General features: G+C 33.7%; 2 protein-coding genes across 3 annotated transcripts; one reads left to right on the forward strand and one right to left on the reverse strand.

Moving 5' to 3' along the window:
• Positions 1 to 287: 287 nt before the first annotated feature.
• LOC110705460 lies at positions 288 to 4,919 on the reverse strand. Its single transcript, XM_021883341.1, has 5 exons — positions 3,583 to 4,919; positions 2,069 to 2,121; positions 1,556 to 1,722; positions 1,321 to 1,469; positions 288 to 959 (listed from the first exon to the last, which is right to left on the reverse strand). Exons 1-5 carry the CDS (start codon positions 4,412 to 4,414, stop codon positions 571 to 573), a joined length of 1,590 nt encoding a protein of 529 aa, XP_021739033.1. The 5' UTR covers positions 4,415 to 4,919; the 3' UTR covers positions 288 to 570.
• Positions 4,920 to 14,112: 9,193 nt separating this feature from the next.
• Positions 14,113 to 24,825, forward strand: LOC110705462 (serine/threonine protein phosphatase 2A 55 kDa regulatory subunit B beta isoform-like). 2 transcript variants are annotated; one of them, XM_021883342.1, is made up of 14 exons: positions 14,113 to 14,653; positions 17,481 to 17,584; positions 17,693 to 17,791; positions 17,895 to 18,014; positions 18,790 to 18,978; positions 19,190 to 19,281; positions 19,605 to 19,723; positions 20,535 to 20,658; positions 20,778 to 20,901; positions 22,492 to 22,560; positions 22,679 to 22,770; positions 22,864 to 22,941; positions 23,091 to 23,161; positions 24,162 to 24,825. In XM_021883342.1, the coding sequence occupies exons 1-14, from the start codon at positions 14,527 to 14,529 to the stop codon at positions 24,296 to 24,298; spliced, it is 1,545 nt and encodes a 514-aa protein (XP_021739034.1). In that variant the 5' UTR covers positions 14,113 to 14,526; the 3' UTR covers positions 24,299 to 24,825. The 2 variants fall into 2 exon arrangements, with proteins under 2 accessions (XP_021739034.1, XP_021739035.1); XM_021883343.1 differs by having other exon boundaries at positions 14,114 to 14,653; positions 18,790 to 18,975.
• Positions 24,826 to 25,233: the final 408 nt, after the last annotated feature.

The raw sequence follows: 25,233 nt of genomic DNA on the forward strand, positions 1-25,233 counted from the left end.
TAGTACATTTGTATATACACATATGTATAGTAATAAATAATCAATAAATAATCAAAGATCACTAATCCGTAGTTAAAAATCACTAATTAATAAGTTCAATTCAGTTCAGTTCAGTTCAACTCAGTTCAGTCAATCGGAACAGGCCCTTATTCTTGTTTATATTCCCCTATTTGTATTTTATGAAAATTAATACAGTACTCAATTGAAGATTTGAAGTGTAATACATGCCTCAAAAAAAATTAAAAAAATAAAAAATAAATAAAAATTGAAGTGTAATACAAATTATATGACGCAAATACCCTTATTTTAATGGACACATAGACAAAATTAGATTGGGCCGAAAATTTTACTGTACATAATGTGCTTACAATGACATAACTCAAATTTTACTGTTTTAGAGAATTACGGTTGAAGGCTGATATAATTTTTGCCCCATACAATTTTTCCTGCCTCTTCTACACTACAAGACTACACCTGCAAGCAGCCGGAATTACAAAATCAACAACCATAACAGTCTGATTGCTGGAACAAAATTTCTACTTCGTCATTAGGCATTAGAAATTTATCTGGCTAGCTCCTTCTGATTAAACCAACTTCATTCTGGAAAGGTGAGAAACTCTTGATTGGACTGTCATGCATTTGGTATTTCAGAAGCTTCACTCGTATCCCGCCTTCATCCTTTTCTCCTTTACGCTTTCTGCATTCATCATTGGCTGTTAAGGTAGTACTGCAGCCAGTCTTAGAACCCTCTGTAGAATCGATCATCTCAAAATCCTCATCAGCACCTCCATTTTCTCCAACTTTTTGGTCAATGCAGAAATTGTAATTACCATCTAGAGCCAAGTATGGAACTGCAGTTTTCATCTCAGATATGTAATTCATAGCTTTTTCAAGAAGCATCGAGAACTCATCATTGAAGAATCCCTTTGAAGTCTGGCTAGTAAGTTGTACGAGCCATTCTGAAACAACGAAAAGTCCAAAATAAAATAATCACATATTCAAGAGCAGCATATATACTTATAGCTCTATTTAAGCCACTCCTGTACCGCTATTAACATCTTCCAATATGAGATGTCTCCATAATCAAATTACACCTTTTTTAAGTAAACTCTTGGCCTACCCATTATTTCCTGTCTAAATTTTGGGACGGAGGGAGTATACGTAAAAAATTGACAAGATATCTAATATAAGCTCTTAATAGCAAGTTCAACATTATCATCACAGTAGCAGAAGATCGAAGAGAAGAAGTACTTAACTCTTACGGCAAATAACGAAGGGGGAAAAATACAATTAAGACGGCCAAATGCTGGAATCACTCACCCATAAAAGCTGCTGGAGTTGAAATATTATTGTTCGTATCCTCTGCCATAACAATTTGTGTTGAGACCCACTTCAATAACTGAGAGTGTATGAGAGATTTTGAGAAAGCTTTCATATATGAGATGACTTTAGTTTGGTCACCCTTATGCCTGCAGCCAAAATCTAATTACATATAGTAGAGATAAAAAAATAACAGCTTCCAATCATAGGATCTAGGATCTAGCATCTCTCATACCAAACAAACTTCATAGCCTTGTCTGCAACAAATAACCACGTTGAAGCAAGGCTGTTTAAGTGATGGCTACAAAGACGAATTCCACATCCTGGATTAAAGAATGGGTAATCTACCAAGATGATTGCATCAAATAGGGCTTCTCGCAACAGCACTTCATCAACCACGGTCTGCAGACACCAATACCAACCAAAGCTAAATGTTTATATCATTAACAGATAGTAAATTCTCTTAAAGGAAAAGGATAAGTTACCCATTTATGCGTTCCGACCATTTAAACAGCACAAAGGTCCAACAAAGAGGGCGTTGTCTACAATTCAAGTATCCATTCCGCAAGGAACTCCTCTAACTGTACAGTGTAAAAAGGCTAATGGCTGACTACAACTAATGACAAATTCCACATATTGCGACACAAGGCTAAGTGAAATGCATCACCTTCACATATAATGTTGACCATACAACATCAGCAGGGTAATGGAATTAATTATCTCCAAAATGCAGCAAAGATATACTCACCAGTAGGGAGGTAACAGGCAAACTGAACTCCAACAGCATCTTGAGAAGGGTATCTGTCAAAGATCCACAAATTCAATAATATTCAGATTTATTTTGAATCTAGTACATCTCAACAGGTGAGATGAAAAGATATTTTGTATCTAGAGTTCTAGACCCTGTTTGGTTTGATGTAAATATTTTTAATGAAAAATAATTTTCATGGAATACATATTTTCAAAGAAAAGCACAATTGCAAATTAATTTTCCTTGTTTGGTTGCATACAAGAAAAGTAAGAGAAAAATAAAATAGGAGTGGAAATATGAGGATGGATGAGAAGAAGGTAAAAAGGAGGTAAGGAGGAGGGAGGGAAATGTGGCTTCCCTTGTGTTGTAAAGGAAAATGTTTTCCATCATTAAGGATGCAATTTCCCACCATTGGGAAAATTGTTTTCCCCCCTTTTACAAACCAAACAAAAGAAACTGGGAAAAGCATTTCCATGAAAACATTTTACGTCAAACCAAGCCGGGCCCTAAGTACATTTGGTTTGATGAAATAACTTGAAGCTATTGTGGATGTAGAAAGTTTTTCAGAAACCATACATTAGTAAAAAATTAAAGGGAAGTACTAAAGAGAGGTGGTAAAATAGAACTAGTCTGGCCTATCTTATAAAATGGCTAGAAAGTCAAGAGGGTGGTATAACTAGAGTGAACACACACAAGCAAAGAGTGGGAAGAGAGAGAGAAGAGAAAGGTACTAATAGTAAAGGGAACTCTTACTAATATGAATTCTTATGAACTGAAAGAACAATAGGTCCCTATTAAGGGCCAACAGGGCTAAGTGATTAGTTTCCATACGGCTTACTCTTAGGATGTCAGTTTTCTATCAGTTTCAGGAAAACAACGTAAATCTATGCAACTTCTGGACTTGTATCTAAGCAGCAAAATTTACTTGCCAAAGATAAGAACACTCACCATGCCTTAAAACATTGCAAGGGAGAGAGATATTTTCAATTCTTTTATATAGGTCATTAACATAGAGCTCTATGAGCATTTACGCAGTCTAATTATTGTTATAGGTTACACCATTGTCACATAGGCAATTCATACATACATGTTTAATTTTTATTCCAGCAATCAAGATTTACATTTGGTGCATGCATCTGTGTCGGCACCGTAAACATAGTATATCATAGCTTCATAGCAACAATTGAGCAAGTTCACCAAAATAAACAATTCAACCTTACCGAAAAACACTTGTCTCTAGGAAAAGATCAGCCAGATATCTATATGGACAACTCTATGCTACAAACTTTAGTCATTAGTCTCATACTTAACATGACATGAGAAATACACCAAAAGCAAATGACAGCAAAATCTTATTATATTACATCAACCAAGATAATCCACTATATATAAATCAATAATTACACGAATAAAACATTCATTTAAGGCCTCATAAAATCATAGACAATGTAATTATAGCACATTCGTAGCAAGTGAAATTTTCTCTACAACAAGCAGTAAGGAAATCTTACCAAAGAAGTAACAACTTCTAAATCCGATAATGCTATTAGCAGCCGAATTTAGTACGTCTTCCTTAAGCTTCTCCTGTGGATCTTCCAACCCAAACTTCAAGCAGAGACTAAGCAAAAAGGTCTGACACATGACAATCCCAGCTAAAACACCAACCCTACTACCAACCAAAAGTCCATTTCGAGCCTCATCGCTAATCATTGGGAAAAACATCTTAAAATCATCCTTGAACTCGAAACCAATCTCCCGCCTTTGAACCGTCCAAACCTTAACCAAATCCACAAAACATGGCGAAAAAGCGATCGTGTCATCATGATCATCCACCCCTTCACAACAGCACAAGCTAATGTAACTCACTAAACGCTCAACCAAACAACCAATTTCTATAGTGATAGTTTTATCTAAGCTAAACCTAGCATTTACTTTCAAATCAAGAACCAAATTATACAGCTCGAAAATTAATGGAGCTAAAACAGCAACTTTCTGGAGACTACTACTACATGGACCTGAACAAGCAACTAATGACTGAAAAAGCTCCTTAATAGCTAAAATTCTTCCCAAATTATCATCCTGGGAAGCTAAATTTTTCTGGGCAATCAATTTTTTGTGGGTATGAAAATTTACAGCTGAATAAAACCAAACAATCTCAATGGGTGGGGAAGGCATTGTATGAATTAAGCGGGAAAACATCAAATTGAAATGGGAAAAATCAGAAATTCCAGATTGAATTTGAGATAAGAAAAGCTGAATTGATTCTTGTAACATGGGGTGGTAAGATTCTGCTGAGAGAGGAGAATTGGGGTTTTGAGGGTTTAAGGGATTTGTTGCAGCCATTTTTTAGCAAGAAAAAATTGGGGAAAATTGGGGGGTTTAGTAGATTATGCTGAGAATTTTGATGGGTTATGAAAGAAATTCGAAAAAATTAATTGGGATTATTGAAATTTATTGGAGTTTGAATGTAGAGTATGAAACCCTAGGTTTGCGGAATCGTGTGTATGAAGAGGGAAAAGTGTGGGGGTTCTCTGTAACGGGCGAGAATTTGAATCTTTTTTTGGTGCGGTGCCACCTAAGCTTCGAGCAAGATTTTTTTTTGAAAAAAATATAAATTAATTACTCGTATTAGTAAAGTACTAAAGTGAGTCAACACTTAAAAAATATAAAAAAAAAAAAATTAATTTAAAAAAAAAGGGGGGTTTTCACAAAAAAAAAAATAGTAAAAATAAAGAAAATAAAGGGGTGGTTGAGGTTGGGGCAACCGATCGCGATCGGTTTAATTAGGGTTTGTTCTCTTACGTTGATATTCAGCTCAGTTCATTTCAGTTTAGTTCAGCTCAGCTCCTAATTTCCTTCTTTTATAAAATATTCATTTCAGTTCAGTTCAGTTGAGCTGACTTGAGTCAATGAGAACAGGCCCTTAGACGATAATTGTGGAGATAGTTTAGCCTATTAAATGTGATTCAACATTTCAACAATACTTTGCTTAATCAATTTTGACTTTAATAATGTTAGTCTACTCCTATGCCAATTGTAAATCTTTCTACTCATTTGTCCCAAAATAATATGAAGTTTTATTATAGCCGAAAACAAAAATCAAAGTAACCATACTCTCAACTTTATTTAGTCGAACATAGTACACAAAGAAGACCTATAAATCTCTACTCTTCTCCTAGAGCATCCACAATGACAAGCAATAGAGGTAATAGATTATTTTTATACTACAACATTTGTAAGCAATAACCTCCATAATAAGGCAACAACCATGTTATACCAGGAGTTGCGGGCTTCGGTTCAATCCCTTTTGGTTTGCTAGGTACAAAAGGTTCCTCATTTGTGGGTTACTCCGGCTCACTGGTTAGCAGGTTATGTCCGACGTCGTCAGTTGTTGTATTTTATGTTTTAGCTTTTCTTTGACTGATATTGTATTTGTTAGTTTTCCATTTATTTGATAGCTCTTTTGTAAAAAAAAAAAAAAAAAAAAAAAAAAAAAAAAAAAAAAAATGTTATACCATTTCATTTATAAAAAGAATAAAAATATATTAGTAGAAGAAACTAGCAAATCAGTCGGCAACATCAAACTAAACCAAGGAGCTCCCTTGCAAAAATTGTTGTCAATATGTATCTTAAAACATGAATTAGGTTATCTTGCCAAATTAAAGCTTTAAAGAGGGGGGTTCAAATGAGAAAATACAAGTTGATTTTTATGATAAAATAAAAATAGTTTATCTAGTGGCATTTTCGTAAATAAATCAATAAAATATCTCACTCAGTATGACATTTTCGTAAATAAGTCAACATTTGTAGGACCTGCATTTTAATAAAAGTTGTTGAATTATTTACGAAATGTCATGCTAACTGGGATAATTTGTTGATTTATTTACGAAAATGTTACTAGATAAACAATATTTATTTATCACGAAGATCAACTAGAGCTCCCACGGGTTAAAACTAAGGGTTTGTTCACTTCAGCTTAATTTCAGTTCAGCTCCAATTTGTTTAGTTCAGCTCCTAATTTCCTACTCTCATAATATATTGATTTCAACTCAGTTCAGCTCCAATCAGTTCACTTCAGTTTAGTTTAGCTCAATTCAATAAATATGAACAGGCCCTAAAATTTGTATCTCCCCACTTACTAGTGTTTGTTGTAAGTCTTGTAACTTTACTTATTAAATATTGCAATGCAAGTAGGTCTAAAGCCTAACAAAATGTAGTTGCTCTTAGCTCTACCCTTTGTGGATCCTCTCCTGTATCATTCACTTAACCCTTTAGTTCACTCGTCTCTTTAGACAAAATTCTCGTTTTTCATAAGGACACTCTAGTATTCTACTAACAAACAATCTTGGCCTGGTATGACATAGAAATAAACAAATTCAAAGATCAAAAGAAACAAAAAGAGAATGTTTTGCGTGAGACCGTTTCACGTGAATCAAGTTTATAATGCACACACCCATACAATGGCGATCAAAATCCCAACCCATTTGAACAACACCACCACCACTGCTGAACTTAATTTACAGGAAATGCACAAACTCAACGAAGAAGAAGACAAAGACGACGGCTATGCAAGGACTTCACCATTCTTAACTGCCTGGTGCTTTTCTCTCCGTTGCCCTCGCCAAAGACGACACCGCCTCTTCCGCCGCCACACCATCTTCTTATTCCTCCTCTTTGGCGACTCAGGAAGCTAACGACTCCAATCGACTCGCCGTCATTAACTCGCTTCATCGACTCATTCTTTTCCTCCTAATTCAGTTCTTGTTTCTCACTCCGCTACTTTTCTCTTTCAAGGCTTTTCTCAATTTCTTACCGATAAGTATGATCCTCTTTCTCTCTCAATATTGTCTAATATCTGATACTTATAAACCAATAGCTGACTATAATAATCTAATTTCTAACACTTTTAATCTAATATCTGGTAATTATAATCTAAATTTTGACAATTACAATCTAATATCTAATAGTTATAACTTATAATCTAATAACTGACTATTATAATCTAATTTCTTACAATTAAAACCTAATATATAATCTAATATTTAATAATCATAATCTAATATCTGGCCATTATTATCTTTTTTCTGACACTTTTAATCTAATATATGATATTTATAACTTAATATCTGACCATTATTATCTAATTTCTTACAATTAAGAATTTTTTATTTTATTTTATCTGTTTGTATGACCGGAGTCACGTGAATCTGTTCTACAACAAAAAAAAAAAGGTTTTCTTATCAACAAATTTGTTGAGATATAATATTTGAAGCTTAGGGCCTGTTCTCTTCGGCTTATTTTCAGTTCAGTTTAGTTCTTATCTTAATTTACCTCTCTCATAAAATATTTAGTTCAGTTCAATTTAGCTCCAATAAATTTAGTTCAGTTTTTATCTTAATTTCCCTCTCTCATAAAATGTTTAGTTCAGTTCAACTCTGATAAGTTTAGTTTAGTTCAGTTTAGTTCAATCAGAATATGCCCTTAATATATGTTTATGTACCATGCATGGTCATACGTTAGAAAGTCTATCATAAGTTATCAATTTGATTTAATTCTGTATACATACTACTTATAAGAAATAACAAAGATACTAGCAATGATTACATAACTATGAGTTTTTCATCACCATATCCCCATCAATTTTTTAAATTGATCATATAACCCAATTTTTCGCAAAAAAAAAAAAAAACACCATGTACCCTTTATGACTAATGATTGTTAATTTCACCATATAAGGGTTAATTATGAATAGAATCACCCAAGATACATTCCCATACCCCGAAACCACCCACATTCCTTTTTCCCACCTCCAAATTCACCTTAAATTTCATTTTATCATCCCAAAATCAATCATATTATATGGTTTATGGAGATTTGAAGTAGTTTTCAAGGTCGGAGAAAGGAGAAGAGTGGTTTCGGGGATGAAAGAGAGCGATCTAAGGTGATTTTGATGTATATTTAACCAATTTCACTCATCTTATTTTCATTAAAGGTATATGGTGAAATTTTTAAACAACTTGGGGGTATATGGTGAATTTGAAAATTTTTAAGGGTATATGGTGAATAAACAAAAAAGTTATGGATATATGGTGAATAAACAAAAAACTTGTGGGTATATAGTGAAAAAACCGTAAGTCAATTTACAAAAAATTCTACATTAGCTCGATTTTTTTATGAGTTGAGCATTATAAACAACAAAGCTCAACTTGAAAACTCAAAGGACACTTGAAACTCAAGATTAGCTCTGATTATTTACGAGGTGAACCAGGTTAATATTTATGATTTGACAAATTTCAGTTTATTTACAAGGCGGACCAAGTTAATATTTATAATTGACAAAATTTGTCAATCTAGTGACAATATTTTAAATAATTGCACTTTATTTTTTTTACAATTCATGGGCAAGGCCACTAAAAAAAATAAAAAATAAATAAAAAAAGTGTACTTATTTACTTTATTATCAATAGATTGACGAAATTTGTCAATTACTCCTTAATATATTAGCTTATTTCTCATACTTTGTATAATACAACTTATAGTATAGAACAAGTCTTGTGTACACATAGGTAGGCAAGTTAGCCACATGACCAATGCGGGACACATTTGTTTATAATAGTAACCCTTATTATCTATAAGGGTACCTAACCTTATTTTGTTTATTGGAGTAGCCACAATTTATTATATGAGTAAAATCAACTAATCTATACCTAATATTTAAAAACACAAATCATCATGCCCATCATGCCACATGTACACTGTATTTTTCACCAATGCAATGCCATATGTCACCTCATTAACATTTTATTTAATTAATCCCCTTTCTCATATTATTTTTTTTAAAAAAACTAGCTTTAATTCAATACATGTATGAATGTTGTTTGGTTCACTTTCCCTCAACGTAATATCTTCTACAATTACATTTAATTTTCACCCCTTTAATTTGTCTCCTTTATAAACTATTTATTTTCCAATAAAAATATGTTATAAAATAAAAATTAATATTGTATACATATAAATAACCCGTGCATTGCACGGGACAGAAGGCTAGTTAAAAAAAAAAAATAACCCCTTTTGTTTATTCCAGTAAGTAACCCCTCTTATTTTATTTTGACTATACAATGTACAATTATATTTGTGACTCCTTTTTCCGTTGGAGTAGCCCCTCTCCCTGCCGTAATAATAACCCCATTTGATTATTGTCGTAAATCCCATTATTCAATTAAGTGCTTAAATGTGAAGTGGCCACACTATCTACTAAAAAGTGAAAGTCGGTATATGGATGACCACATATAAGAATTTGTGTAGATGACTCTAATTAAATATCAATAAAAAGTCTAAAGTAATTCTTGTATTCAAGTAATTATTTGTCTAAAAAACAAAAACATACAATTACTCCCACCTTTTCTTCTTGACGTTTTTATTTAGATGCTTTTGCTACTATTCATGATCGCGTAGAATTTTGGTAGAGTTGTCTCAATAAGTGTTTTTAATAATATAAAATTATTTTAAATTTTATATACTTAGGGCCTGTTCACTTCAGCTTAATTTCAGTTCAGTTAAGCTCCAATAAATTTAGTTCAGTTCAGCTCCTAATTTCCTTCTCTCATAAAATATTCATTTCAGTTCAGTTTAGATCCAATCAATTCAGTTCAGTAAATGTGAACATGCCTTAGGTCTTGTTTAGTTCACCCTATTTTTTTTTTTTACTTATTTCAAAAAAAATAAGTACAGATTAGATCAGAAAAAATAAGTTCAAACCATCGTTTTATGTGCAAGTTTTTTTTTATCGCTAAATAGCTTTAATTTCGTAATGGAAAAATTATGAAAATCACATATTAATAAAATACATATTATTACAAATCTAACAAGACCCCCACTTGATATATTTTTTTTCTGTATAGATTATTGTATATCTAAGGTCAAAGTTTGATCAAATTTAACATTCAAATCAGATCAGATCAAATCACATCTTGGGGTGAAAGTAATTCGGATTAAAACCGAACCAAACCGAATTAGTAATTCGGTTTGGATTTTTTTTGAATTCGGATTGGATCGGATTGGAAAAATTTTAAAATATGGATTGCGGATTGGATTCAGTTTGGGGTTTAAAAAAACCGAAAACCGAATTACAAACCAAATTTTGACCCAATACATTAAGCCCATTTTCTTTTTCAAAGTATCCAACCACTTTCCCCTTTCATATATAAACTTAAAAAAAAAAACCTAATTATCAATTCTCCTTTCTCAATATCTTACCCTCTCACAAAGAATGTAGCTTACAAGAAATGATTGTAGGAATTTTCGGGTAAAGTTCAAGTTTCGGATTTGAATGTTGCAAAAGTAGGGAACAAATTTCGGTTTGGATTGGATTTCAATTTGAAAAACCAAATTAATTCGGTTTGGATTGGATTGGATTAAATCTTAATTCAGTTTGGATTTGGATTGAGATTTTCGAAACCGAATTAATTCGGATTGGATTCGGTTTTGGTTATAATCCAAACCGCAAACCGAACTTTCACCCCTAATCACATCAGAGAAGCAAAAATAAGATGAGCCCAAATAAGCCCTTACTCGATTATAGAGAATTAGAGATGTTAATAATAAAAATGTGCACCGTGAAACGTGCACCAATCTTGAACATAAAATTAGATCGAGAGTGTATTATATATTTACATATAATCCGTAAAGATACAAAAACCTTATTTATTCATGATAAATAAAAAATATAGGCCCTGTTTGACTTAATTTATTTTAGTTTACCTTCAAAGAAAGGGTTTCTGATTTCCTTCGAAAGACAAGGGTTTTTCGACCTCCTTCGAAAGACAAGATTTATCTCCTTTTTTCAGGGGATAAATTTCTTAGTTTTGAATCCATGATATTAGATCTAATGGATTGTCGTGAAATTATTTTTTTGGTGAAAAAGTTATCAAGTTTTCGAATGCAGACATATGAATCAGAAGAAAAAATCCTCACGGCTACATAGGAGGAGAGAGAGATGTAGGAAGAGAGAGAGAGAGAGAGAGAGATGAGGCAGGGAACGAGAGAGCGAGATGCAGGGAGAGAGAGAGAGGGGCAAGAAGAGAGAGAGAGGCACGGAACGAACCCTAACTAGGGGTGTTCTGAATGTCTAAACTCTAAATGGGTTGGGCTTATTTTGAGGGAGGTTTTTTTTTTCCTAAAAGATATCGGGTAATCGGGTACCCGATAATTAAAAAAGCAGCCCATGTCCCGACCCGGATAACAGGCAATTTTTCCGGGTCGGGTACACGACAAAAAAAAAACAGTTTTTTCCCCAAATTTCCCATCGGGTATTTACCGGGTCTACGGGAAATCGGGTCGGGTTTTTTTGAACACCCCTACGTATGACTTTTAATTAATGAAATATTTTTGCTATTAAAAAAAAAGTTCATATAATATTAAACTATTTTATCTTTAAAAAAAGTGTTTTAGTTTTCAAAGAAATTTAAGAAATATTAGAATAACTTCAATGGTTTCATATTAAGGACTTGCTTGCAATATAAATAAAATGTCTAGCACTCTAGTTACATGCTTACCATTAGAGAACAAATTTTTTTTAACAACATGCAAGCTTATTTGTGCAGAGGAAAAGGAGAAAGGAAGAAAAGGAGAAAACCATAGTCAATACCAGGAACGAAGTCAGAGGAAAAGGAGAAAGGAAGAAAACCATAGCTAATAGCCCTGCAACGTACCCCATACTTGTCCCGCTTTCGCTGAGTCGTCGCCGACACAACATGACCAGGAACGAAGTCAGACAACCCCGATTGTGTCAAAGGTGAAGACCCCGTCAAGTCAACACATACATCAAGGCCTCTATCCCGGGAATAAAGCAACACATCTGCTGGTCGTAGAACCCCGTCGTTCCCTCCATTCAACCCAACGTTAACCCACTTTCGAGCAGAAATCCCAGACCGAAAACAAATATCAACAAGGGTGTCACAAACACCGCTGTGCCGATATTTAATACCCACCATCCCAGCCCAAGATACTGCATGATCCTCATAAATATCCCCATAAAAAACCCTTGAGCAAGTAGAATACGGTGTTGAAACGGAGAATAAAAGAACACTATGATAAGTCTTACCATTCCTAGTCTGACCCAAACCCGATATTGAGATCGTTCGCAACCAAGCCGAAGAGTAATCCCCCCTGTTAGGACTTCCATAAAGCAACCTATTTATTCACTATTTATTTGTACAAGTCAATATAATTTCATACACATACAAAACAATAAGTTGAATCAAACAAAGCATTAAACATATTAATGTACTCCATAGTCAAGCATCCAAATATATACGACAGTACTCTTTTAGGTTTCTATCTTGTGTTTTTTTTTTTTTACCTTTTTTCTCATATCAATAGCTTCTTATCTTATAGACTTTTACAATTTGCATTACAATTTATAATATGTGACTAGTAGTACTACATTTTTTTTATTAAAAATAATATTATTGATGCGGTGATGAACTTGCTTAAAAAGAATTAGTCAAATTGCAAATTTGTGTCAATTGTTTGGCTCTGTCCCAAATTTTCATTGTTATCTTTCCCGTAATTTTCCAAGACAATGATAAGCTGAGTAATATATATATATATATATATATATATATATATATATATTTCAATAGCAAAAATATTTCATTAATTAAAAGTCATACGACATTTACAATAGAGATTCGATGCTAACAAATACATAAGATATTGGATAAAATAGAATTTTCCCTCATAAAAACTACTATCGTCGAGTAAATTTTGCACTGCGGAGCATCTCCCGCTTATATCGCTGAGAATTACAGCCTTGTTGGAGAGACAATCTAACGATCCTTTGTAGTCGTGAGGATGTTTTCCTTTTGATTCATCTGTTCGTATTCGAAAACTTGATAAATTTTTCACCAACGAAATAATTTCACGACAATCCATTAGATCTGTTACCATGGATTCAAAACCAAGAAATTTCTCCCTTGAAAAGAGGAGATAAACCTTGTCTTTCGAATGAGGTCGAAAAACCCTTGTCTTTCAAAGGAGATCAAAAACCCTTTTTTTTCGAGGGAGAAAAGTTCCTACCAAAAGGAGGAAACATTATTATAAACCTACAAAAAACAATAAAGAAACAAGGATCAAGGCTTTTCAACGATTAAAATCGATGGAAGCCCCTTCAAAATTCAACAATGGAGGCTAGGGTTATGGAGAGAGAAAGGAGGGAGTACTATATAATATGAAGAACATGTTTGATTATTTCAAAATATTTTTATAAGGCAAAAGTTAACGAATGTCTTAGAGGCGTTGGATAACATAAATACTCCCTCCGTTTTTTAATACTTGCTCCATTTCTATTTTTTACACTATTCATTTATCTTACTTTAACTAATGTTTGTGATTTATACATAAGAAAAAATATAGTATTGTGAGTACTTGTTGGAATCATCTCAATGAATAGATTATTAAATTTCAATTGTTAGAATTTATACTTGTTGATAATTAAGATATCATTGATCAAAGATTAACATCGACATTCGTGTGCAAGAGAAATGGAGCAAGTATTTAAAAACGGAGGGAGTACATAACTAAATTTAAAAATATTAAATTAAAATAATTACTTTACTAAAGTATTTTAAATTCTTATTTAACTCCCTTTCTTTTTTAAGTACCCTATTAGCATTTTTTACACTATTCACTTGACTCCCATTGTGATTTATAGTGAAGAATAAAAATACTACCTCCGTTACAGGTTATGTGCAACGATTAGACATTTTCTTTCTCTGATTTATGTCAAATCGTTGCACATAATCTGTAACGAAGGTAATATGATCTTATATACACTTATTGAAATCGTTTCAATGAATAGATTATTTAGTTAACGACACATACACTTTCATTACTACTAACAAGTTTAATTTAAGAAAACAAACACCAAACAAGTGATTGCTAAATAAAATCGAAACAACAAGAAGATGTAACATCAAATCATAAAGGAACATATCACTTTATCTCCGAACTATTTTAATTTTTTTTGGTTCGTTCACTCCCTTACTTTTTGTCAAAACCAGGTTACACTACTCTCTCACACTAACAAAGACCCCGCAACATACCTATATATTTAGAGAGAGAAACACAAAGAGAGAGAAAGTGTGTGTGTCTATCTGTGTCTGTAGCTTTTGGGAATCTTTCAATCCTTTGAGATCGTTCATCATTGAGATTGTGAAAAACCCAGAAAAAAAAAGGAAAAAAAGAAGAAAAAAAATCTGATTTATCTCTCTCTTTAGGCTATTGGGTATATTAGTTTGAACCCATTTGAGCAGAGATTAAAGAAAAAGATTGGAACTTGAATGGAAGTTTCTAATTTATCATGAATCAAGGGATTTGATCAGCTTATTCATGCAATACCCTTTATTTAATTGGTTGATTTTGATCGTGAATCTGATCAGAAAATTTATCTAAGAATGAAGGGTGGCGGTGGTGGTGGCAGTGGCGGCGGCGATATAGGAATGGGGTTGCCGCAGCCGCCGTTGGATTGGAAGTTCTCTCAAGTATTTGGGGAGAGAACTGCTGGTGAAGAGATTCAAGAAGGTATATTAGATCTTTAATCTTATTTTAATCATTTAATGGTAAAACTCATAATTGGGTGTTTGTCATTTTTGTGATTTTGTAACTTTTATTTCATGTTTTATGTGATTTTAGCATTTTCACTGTGTTTGTAGTTGAATGTAGACTGTAAAGCTCTCTAGAAACATAAATGTTTGATGTTTGACATTGGATTAGTATTTTTTTTGTTATGTGTATCTTGGTCGCAAAGGGAATGGAATGATGTAGATGAGATTCGATTCCAGGTCTTCCGTATTATACCAACTAAGCTAGTTGTAATCCACTAGATTTAATTAGTGTATGTGAATCATTATTCTTTTAAAAGGGCCGTGATATGGATTTGGTGACAATTATGGTGCATTTGTTGTTTATGGATTTGGACTTTGGAGGTAAAATTTGTTACAAGTAGAGTTTTTAATTTTGGAAATTGATTGATTATGGCGGAGGATGCATACCGAGTTACTACTAACAATAATTTCCTCTATCTAGGCTTTGTGTAACGATGACTGCTTTTGCTGTACTGTGTACAGAATTGCTAATTCTGCATAAAATGTGAGGATCTAATGTCTCCCATGGGGCAAGAGTCTCGGTTCACAATTTCCCCTAAACTGCACTTATCTGCCTTTATCTGGGGCAAGATTTTAGCTTGGGTAACACTGGAAGATATGGAAAATGCTGATTTGAGGAGACTGATTTTTTTCTTCATTAGACCTTCACACATCATTGATCAACCCTGGCTGTTGTTTTGCCTATGAATTAAACATCAATTTTCTTGTGGATTAGTCGAAATACTTATTAGAAAAACGAATCATGGTGTGGACTGTGGAGGACTAGAGGTCGGCCAAAACTTTCTTTAAGCATAGATTTATGTATGATCAGCCCCCAAAGATGTCTAGTTATGCCATTGTTCTGCAGCCTGCTATTGCAGTAAGAAGGCTGTTTAGGTTTTTGTGCATTCAACTTGAAATATGTGTCTAATTTCCTAACTGACCTTGATTATCCAGGTGCTTATAGTTGCTAAGATGCTGTGACTAGTGTTTAGAATTAATGAGCATGTCAGTGCTTTTGGCCATTTGTTATGGAGTATACAGATAGAGTGAACCCTGAGATCCTGTTATCTCCAAATCAAGAAATGATTCATAAATGAAATGTTTATTTTTATAGAAGTATGAGTTATGTTCATTCTGACACTGAGTTCACTTCCTAAAATCAATCCATGATAAAAATTTATGTGGGAATATCAAACGCACATAGTCTGTCTTCTGGTATAACTGTAATAAGTCAAATACTAAAAGCTATTGCTATTCCAATATTTTCATAGGAAGTGGAAAATTCATGAGAATCATGACGTGCATCTATGTAGAAAAGAGTGGAGAGGAGCTCTACAAGTTGCTCTGCTTAATGGTATCAACAATATCAGTTAGGGTGGGAGGGGAGTCTATCTGTTTTAAGAATAGGTTGTTGGCTTTGCTATTCAGACATTCAGTGGATGGTTCATTGATTTGTATTGTTCAGAAATTATAGAACTATATATATATTTCTCTCTGCTGCTGCACATCAAGCCATTCAAAAGACTCACTTATCCCATTTGAACAAAGAAGAAACATACAGGGAACCACCAATTTCAACTTTTGGCATTATCATAATTTCCTCGGTTCAAATTCAGAAACATTTCAATTTTTTAGGCATTAAAATCTATCTTAACTGCTGTTATTTTGAAGAGTATGTTGTTGAGGTCCTAGTATTCTTACATAACTAGAAGAATGCACAATGTGCATTGTCTGGTGACAAGTGATGGAAGAACAATTAGGACTCAAACTAAACCAAAAGGAGGGAAAATTAAGAAAGTTTTATTAAGATGTAAGGTCTTAGCATGCGAGGTAGGTTCTCTTTCAATACCTTAATGAAGGAAAAGAGGCCTAATCCTTCTTTTGAGCTATCCTTTAAAGATAAACTTTTTCTTATGTCATTTGACTTCTATTGCCCCCTTCACATAATATATTTCCCTGAAATTGATATATGGTTGCCTATTAGGTGGATAAATATCTCGGGTTTATCTACAAGAAGATCCATGAATCAAGAGATGGACATTTGTAAAGGGAAAAATGGAGTTTAAAATAATCTGGACGGTAATTATGTTTGGAGTCTATAGTTTCTCATGCACTGTTAAGCATTTAGTTATGCAGATTTTGGATGTTCCTTCTGCAGTTCTGCTGTCTATCTTATCCTATGCTTGTTACAATAAAGATATGTAACTTGCTACCTTCAGACTCTATGATGGCAATCATGTAAAATGGACATTACTGTTTACAGAACTGTTCTATCAGCACACTACAGGATTACTGATAGTGTAAAAGCATACATATGAATTGCATACTCAGCTGAGCTGTGAAATTTTCTGATGTATATATGATTGGTTGAGGTTTATAGATTCGACACCATTCACATAGTGTATCTTATGATTTTGTTGCCATAAGGTGACAAAATATGGCATCTAAATGAGAATGTGCTGATCTTGGTGGATGCTCGGTGGCAGCTTCTGAGCTGGTTGTTTTATATTGGTCATCACTCGTATATTTTTGGATAAATTTGCAAGAAATGAGATGCAATTGTGCAAAGCTGTTGTGGTGCAATTTGTGGCATAGGCTGGCTGCATCTCATTTAGATTTAAATTGAAACATAAGAATTGACCATATAGAGGCTTCCCATGCCTGATTGTGGTAGACTCAGGATACATCATCTTAAATTCTTAATGATATTGTGATATTGTCTGCTCAGTGGATCTAATTTACATGTAATTTTCTCCTTGCAGTTGATATTATATCAGCTATTGAATTTGACAAGACTGGGGACCATCTTGCTACTGGAGATCGTGGGGGTCGGGTTGTTTTGTTTGAGAGAACCGACAGAAAGGGTGTAAGTGCAGTCATGCTTGTTTGATTCACAAAGTAACTTTCTTTGTTTCTAGTATAATCACATGTTGAGGCCTATAACCTATATATAATGTGATCATATGATATGTAGCATGGTGGACCTAGAAGAGATCTTGAGAAGATGGAATGTTCACCTAGTAGGCATCCTGAGTTTCGCTATCAGACTGAGTTTCAGAGCCATGAACCAGAGGTATGTATCTTCATTGAATCAGCTGTCATAGTTGATGTTTGTTTCTATTCCTTGTTGTCTTAATTTTGCAGGAAAAGCCCACATATTTACTTTTTGGTTTCAGTTTGACTACCTAAAGAGTTTAGAGATTGAAGAGAAAATTAATAAGATCAGATGGTGTCAGATGGCTAATGGCGCACTATTTCTTCTTTCCACTAATGACAAAACCATCAAATTCTGGAAGGTATGGAAACACTTGCTTGCTAATTCTCTTTGCAGTTTATCATAGGATTTGTCTATTAACAGATTACTATCGAATTCAAAATTAGGCACTTTCTGTGGATGAAGATATTAGCTGTATTATCTTTCTTTTTTTCTTTTTTTCTTTTTTTCTTTTTTTTTTTTTGTGTCTCGTGTCCATGTGAAGTGTACTTGATTTAAGAATCATTATGATGTTAGAATAGAAAAGTGTAGCAATCTGAAATTATTTGTGGTTACTGACTTACTGTGTGGCATGTAAAAATTTCGAGATATCTTCAGGAGAGTTACTATTTGATATAGAATGGGCCTGATCTACCTATTAAGTCAGTCAATACTTTAAAACTAGATTGGATGGTAACAAAGAAGACTAATTGGTTTCCAGTTGCTAATTACTGGTTGTACATGAAAACTGTGGTACTGAGGTGTTCTGACCTGCAATCAACTGTAATTGTTCTTGTAAAGGATGTATATCTCTAATAAAGAGTTATAATTTATGAGCATCTTGTCATCTAAAGTACTAAACTACTAATGCCTACTCATCTTGAACAACTTTGGTGTTGGGATGTAGTTTGATGATTTAATCTTGTGTATGGAATATTTATATGATGTGCATTATTTTTATATTCTTTTGGATACTGATTTTTCTTAGAATTAAAGCTGCATAATGGCACCGTGTGAATGTAACATATTGTCACACCAATCATGCACGTGACCAGAACATTGTATTCCTCTAATCTGTAGTTGTCTCTTTGAGACAGGTCCAAGAGAAGAAAATCAAGAAAGTGTGCAGTGTGAATGTGGATCCATCAAAGATTGAACGAAGTAGCTCTTCGACAGGTTCCAAAGGCATTCCAAATGGAGGATTTAATGTCAAACCAACCAATTGTTTGAGCACTGACTTTTCGTTCCCGTCTGGAGGCGTTGCATCACTACGCTTACCCACGGTAGTTGTATTTTAATGTATTAGGCAGATTTGATTCTTGTTTAAAATAAAGTGGTTGCTAATACAGGATTTGCACTAATCTTTTTGAAAATTAATCTATAATAGACTCTTGTAATATTTATAAGAAAAATGCATTAATTAAGGAGTCACTATGACTATATTAACCTGGCAAGCTATTCTTTATTTGGCTTACCAATTCTCAAGTTCATCTCCAGGTAACTAGTCAAGAAACAAGTCTTACGGCAAGTTGTAGAAGAGTATATGGTCATGCCCACGACTATCACATCAATTCTATTTCAAATAACAGGTTTGTGTTTTTTTATTTTTTATTTTTTTTTTATTTTTATGAATGCCACTTTGAGGATTACAAGAGATCAATTTTGTTTACATATTCATAGTTATTAATGTTAATGTTCATTAATCATAATCACACCCAAAGGTCTGGACCCCTGTTACACCTCTGTTTGAACTTTGAAGCATTTCATCCTTCTTGATTAGGTTTATTAGGATTTTAAGCATTAAACTCTATTATTCGGTGCCTGTTGCCTCAAGTAATTTGGTTTATAAACTTTATGTTACTTTGTTTACTTCAAATTCAGGAACATCACTTTTTCTTCTTTCTTTTTTTAGTGATGGAGAGACCTTTATTTCGGCTGATGACCTCCGCATAAATCTCTGGAACTTGGAAATTAGCAGTCAAAGTTTCAATATTGTTGATGTTAAGCCTGCAAACATGGAGGATCTAACTGGTAGAAATCTCACCATTCTCAAGCGTTGTTGCATGCCTAATTGCATTTTCTTTCTCTTTTAACCTTCTCTTTAAGGATGGATTAAACAAGTTTTTTTTTTCCCAATGAGCTATTCTTTCTCCACTTTATAATAAAGATTACTTGGGATTGTAAGATGATTAGTGTACATGCTCCTTAATATGTATGAAGTATTTATTTATGAACCGAAGGCAATCAGTTTATGCAGTCTTTAAGTGTTCTCTTTCTATTAGTAAGTTCCCTCTGCTTTGTACAACCAGTTTATATTGGTAAGGGGTTAAGCTGTATTTATATTCTCTTTCCTAGACACTACATATAGTGGGATCCTCCCGGGATTGTTGATTTTGTTTTTGTTGCCTTTTTCCTGCTTTGCATTTACAGAGTACAAGTATATGAATTATTCTTCATAATTTTATCTACGTTTTCTACAAAAGAACAATTAAGATTCTTGTACTCTAGCTTTTCAAGTCAATCATTTATTTTTTATTTTTTATTTTTATATTTTTAAAGTAAGAAAAGTGAAATTAATATAGCGAGAGACATTGTGGCAACTAGGAAATCGTTTCCTGCACTTGACTGTGGGAAATATGAAAAAACATTTTATACTTGCTATTTTTTTTTTTTTTTTAAAATGTCCATCTAGGAACTTGCCTACCTCCACCCGTCCTATAGTTGAAACATTTCTGCAGATGAATAATTCTGATTAATAAAAGAAATGTTTTCTTACTTTGAAGATACGCATGACTTTTAATGCTATATTCTGGAACTGATATGCTTGAGCTTTTTCTTGCAGAGGTGATAACTTCAGCAGAATTTCACCCTACCCACTGCAATACGTTAGCCTATAGTAGCTCAAAGGGTTCTATCCGACTAATTGACCTACGGCAGTCTGCTTTATGCGATAGTCATAGCAAGCTGTGAGAGATATTTCAATTCTTCATAATCGTCACTATATAAATTAGCTGCTCTGAATTATCAAAATATAAAAATATCATCATAATCATCACTATATAAACTTTTTATCCAACGCGTACAGGTTTGAGGTGCATGAGACTCCTGGTTCAAGATCCTTTTTCACTGAGATAATTGCCTCAATTTCAGATGTCAAATTTGCAAAAGATGGTAGATACATGCTCAGTCGTGACTATATGTCTCTGAAGGTCCATATTTTTCTACTTCTTCATTCCTTTAGGCTGACTAGTAATTTCCCTTAGCATTGCATGTTTCACAGCATCTTATTTCTTAAGAAAAAAAATTTGCCTGAGTTTTGTGGTTATTTGGGTATGCTCCTATGTTGGGAAAGTTGCGTAGGAGAATAAATTGATTAATTAATATCATACAACTAGAGTACCAACCATGTTATCAGGAAAAATCTGTGTGAATCTGGTGAGAATTTTTGTAAAGTACACAATTTATAAGCCAGTGTATGTGAGACCTATCTCCCAAATTAAACGTTATATGCTACTTTTGTGGAAATTTATAACATGCACAAAAATTAGAATTTTTTGAAGGATTGGTTGCTAACCGAATGAGGTACAAGGATGATAGTCTCTCCCAGTTGCCAGGGCTGGTATAGTGGTATATAAGCTAAATGCTGTATTTTTGAAGGCAAACAATCAGCCTACTTTACAGTGCTAAGTCCTTTGTCTTGATCTGAAAATCCTGACTTTGTCTTGATCTGAGAATCCTGACTTTGTCTATGCGACTCTTATAATATATGAAGTATCTATCATTTTTTTTTTTTTTTTTTTCATTTGCAGTCTTATATCCAAATTTTATCTTTGGATCCAAGTGGTAGGGGGTTTAGTAAAACTGGTTTGAAGATCTGAGTTGAATTTGTCTTATTTCCAGCCAACAATAATATAATAAGTCTAATGATATGTGAATTTGAACTATACTGTTAAAAAATAAAAATGTAAAAATGGTTTATCGTCTGAAGTTATCATTGTATGTTGGATCCGAAGATCGTGAAATCGTATTAAGATCCAACCACTACAAGTGTTTACCAATCCTACAAACATGAAGATCCTTCTTAAGATCCGGATCAGTGACTTGATTCTGGATTGTAGAATCATAAGATCTGGACCAGAATCCTAACAACCATGTGTGCATTACTTTTATATGTGATACCTGTTAAATTAGGATATCTTATGAAGCATGAATTAGCTAAAGTAGTATGAACAAGGTAGAATACTATTTTGGTCTCTTCTCAATTGAAGCTAGGATACCAAAAAAATTATAAAGCCATCAAATGCCTTTGAATGTTATTGAAGCTGCTATGAAAGAAGTGGCATTGATGAACTTTTTAGTGTATCTCCTTTGTCTGATTTGTGTTTGGTTTTGAGGGTAAGTAGTATATATTTTTGGTTCATTATGCTTTTTCTTGCTATTTTTTGGTTTTTGTTGACCCAGCCCGATTATGAAACCGCAAATAGGTAGAAATGGCAGAATATGGTGTCGAGTTTCTTTTATTACTTCTGTTTAAACTAAGTAGGGATTTTTCTTGGAATCACTTTGACTGATCTGTTGCACAATTGGTCCACCTTTTTTCCTTTTTTTTGTATTTTTATTATTAATATTATTTGTTAGGAAGGATTCCTGTTTCCTGGTCCTCTTTAGAGACATTACTTTGTTTCAAGTATATTGAACTCTGTTTTTCCTAATAATAAAAGTAAAAAGATTAGTTTAATGATCAACCCTGAACAGATTTTATTAGCTTAAGACTTCTTTCATCTATCCTTTTTTTTCAGCTATGGGATATAAATATGGATTCTGGGCCTGTTGCAACTTTCCAGGTTCACGAACATTTGAGACCAAGGGTTAGTTCTTGTATCCGTCTTGTTCAATTTCGTGTTAGTCAAACATCTTAAACTTCCTATTTGTCTGCCTTTAATTAGTTTGCTAATCTTGCTGGGTTCAATTTGTTTTTGTTATCAGCTCTGTGATTTGTATGAAAATGATTCCATTTTTGACAAATTTGAGTGCTGTCTGAGTGGAGATGGATTGCGAGCCGCAACTGGTTCTTACAGGTGATCAATTTCATTGCATGGCGTACTGCCCTTCATTTTAATGCTTTATTGTATTGATGCCATTTTGATGCTAAAAATATTCTCCACTACCAGCAATTTGTTTCGTGTTTTTGGCTGCTCTTCGGGCAGCACAGAAGCCTCAACCTTGGAAGCCAGCAAAAACCCCATGAGGTAAAAGTCTGATTCCTAAAAATATTTTCGCAATGTTCTTTTTAGACATAATGAATAAACTTCTGCAATTGGCTTCAATTGCCAAGTCAATCACTTCTTTTATGTTGCTGTTCGAATTTTCCTCACTGGGTAAATCTTGTTATTTTCAGGAAGCAACTTCCAGCAAGTACAAACCATAGACCCTCAAGAACTGGCACCTTTACACGTGGTGCGAGGCAAGGTATGTATTGACATATATTGTTCCTAGAAACTCTAGATTGGGGATTAAATTTTGCTGAAATAACTTGTGAAAATCTGTTGGTTATATATATTTCCCAGTGGCTTGAAGTCTCATATAGTAGAGGACTAGAGGTGGTTGATACAACAACTTTGTTGGTCTCATTTAGCAGAGATGGTGAATACAACCATTGTCATAGGCAGTTCTGTACATATTTGACACTTTTTTAGTACTGTGTAGTTTAATTGTGTTATCATTAAGACACACACATCGAGAATAATTGTCACATGCTACTATCTAGTTACAGGAGCTATTTATGAAGCTTACTATATGTAGACCTTTATTTAAGCAAATAAGCAGAGTAGCAGACACCATGATCCTGTTAAACAGATTAAAGTTAAGGCTTCTTCATAAGTATCTTATTGTGCCTCTAAGGTGGGGCTGCAATTCTTCACACAACTCCATAGAATTCTGAACTGGGAACTATGTCTATGTGACTATGAAGCTCAAACTTAGCTTATACTCCCTCTACCCTGAGATAATAGTCACATGAACATCCAGTAAAAAAAAAAAATTGTATTAGTAATGTTAAAGGTTTAGAAGTTTATATAGCATCATAATCAGTTGAACCTAACGTTAGTGAGATCAAGCTCAGCCCATTCATTATACGAGCTGGATTACCACGCTTGATGCATCTAAGATCATGGTTGCCCCTAAAGAGAACTTTTGATAAGCTCACTTTTTATCAAGGTGATGTAGACAGTATAGACGCTAGATGGGTATGGTCAAAATTCCTTCCCTGGTTTGAATATCATTCATTGTCAGCTGTCAATAGATTGTGCGATGATATACCGCACCTTCTTTTCTTGTTCTTTTTGTAAAAATAAGCTGACAGTTCTGGGCTGCAGAGATTCAAATCAAGCCCTTTCAAATTATAATCGTTTAGCCTGTCCTGTGAAAGTGCTGTTTACTAATAATGTATGCTTTGCTTCTCTTTGGTTAGGATCGGAGAGTCCTGGAAGCGATGCAAATGGAAATGCTTTTGATTTCAACATGAAGTTGCTTCATTTAGCGTGGCACCCCACCGAAAACTCAATTGCATGTGCTGCTGCTAACAGCCTGTATATGTATTATGCCTAGAGATATTCTTGGAGCGCAATGTGCTTCTGCAAAATAAAGTTGTTCATCTTGAACTAGAAGATTTTTTATGGTGATCACGAACAATCCCGGAATGAAGAATTCTATAGATTGCAGTATGTTAGAAGCAGGATTGCCCGAAATGGTTTTCCTCTGCTGTTAGGTCAGATGAAAAAGAAAAAGTTACAAGTTACAAGAAAGTTTTTTTAACAGTAGATACGACAAGAATGTCTCTTTTGGCAGTGATGATGCTTGTGGACATGAGATCGAACTTCAACTGCAGATTTCGCTATTATGGAGCTCTTAAGGTTCATCAATACCATCCGCCCTTTGTATTATTGTTATTATTGAATTATTAGCGCGTTTTAGGATTTCTGCAAAATGTTTTTTTACTGTTATTATAGTCATTTTACCAGCTAACCAATTCTTTTGTTATGCCTTTTGTTCCTAAATTTGCTGTTGTATAATGATATTAAAAGTACTACGAGTAACGTTTTTCTTTTCTAAACTTGTAGAGTTTGTGATAATTATTACTCATATTGTACTTTCTCATTTAATTTCTTCTATACCTCTTTTGTTTTCTCTAGCTTTTTTTGATTTTCTTGTATTCGTATAAAAGTAAGCAAAGATTTTGGGTCAACATCCATGCGTAAGTAGGATGAACAAGAGAGATCCACCGGTTCAAGCATATGTTCTTGATTCTTGTGGCTAATAGAGTTTTACATCGATATATTTTTGTGGCTGTTGGAGCGAGCATTCTTTATGAAGATTAGTATATTCAACTACTTTGATGATGCATATGGTTAGATGTACTGTGTGAACTTTCCATACACTAAAATTTTGCAACGCGTGGGCAGCTTCTGCACAAGACAATCAAGTTCAATTTACAATTACGTTAAAGCGTGAAAATTAGCTGAATAAAACACATCTTTAAGGAT

The sequence above is a fragment of the Chenopodium quinoa genome, unplaced genomic scaffold (genome assembly GCF_001683475.1).
Source record: "Chenopodium quinoa cultivar QQ74 unplaced genomic scaffold, ASM168347v1, whole genome shotgun sequence".
Taxonomy (NCBI): domain Eukaryota; kingdom Viridiplantae; phylum Streptophyta; class Magnoliopsida; order Caryophyllales; family Amaranthaceae; genus Chenopodium; species Chenopodium quinoa.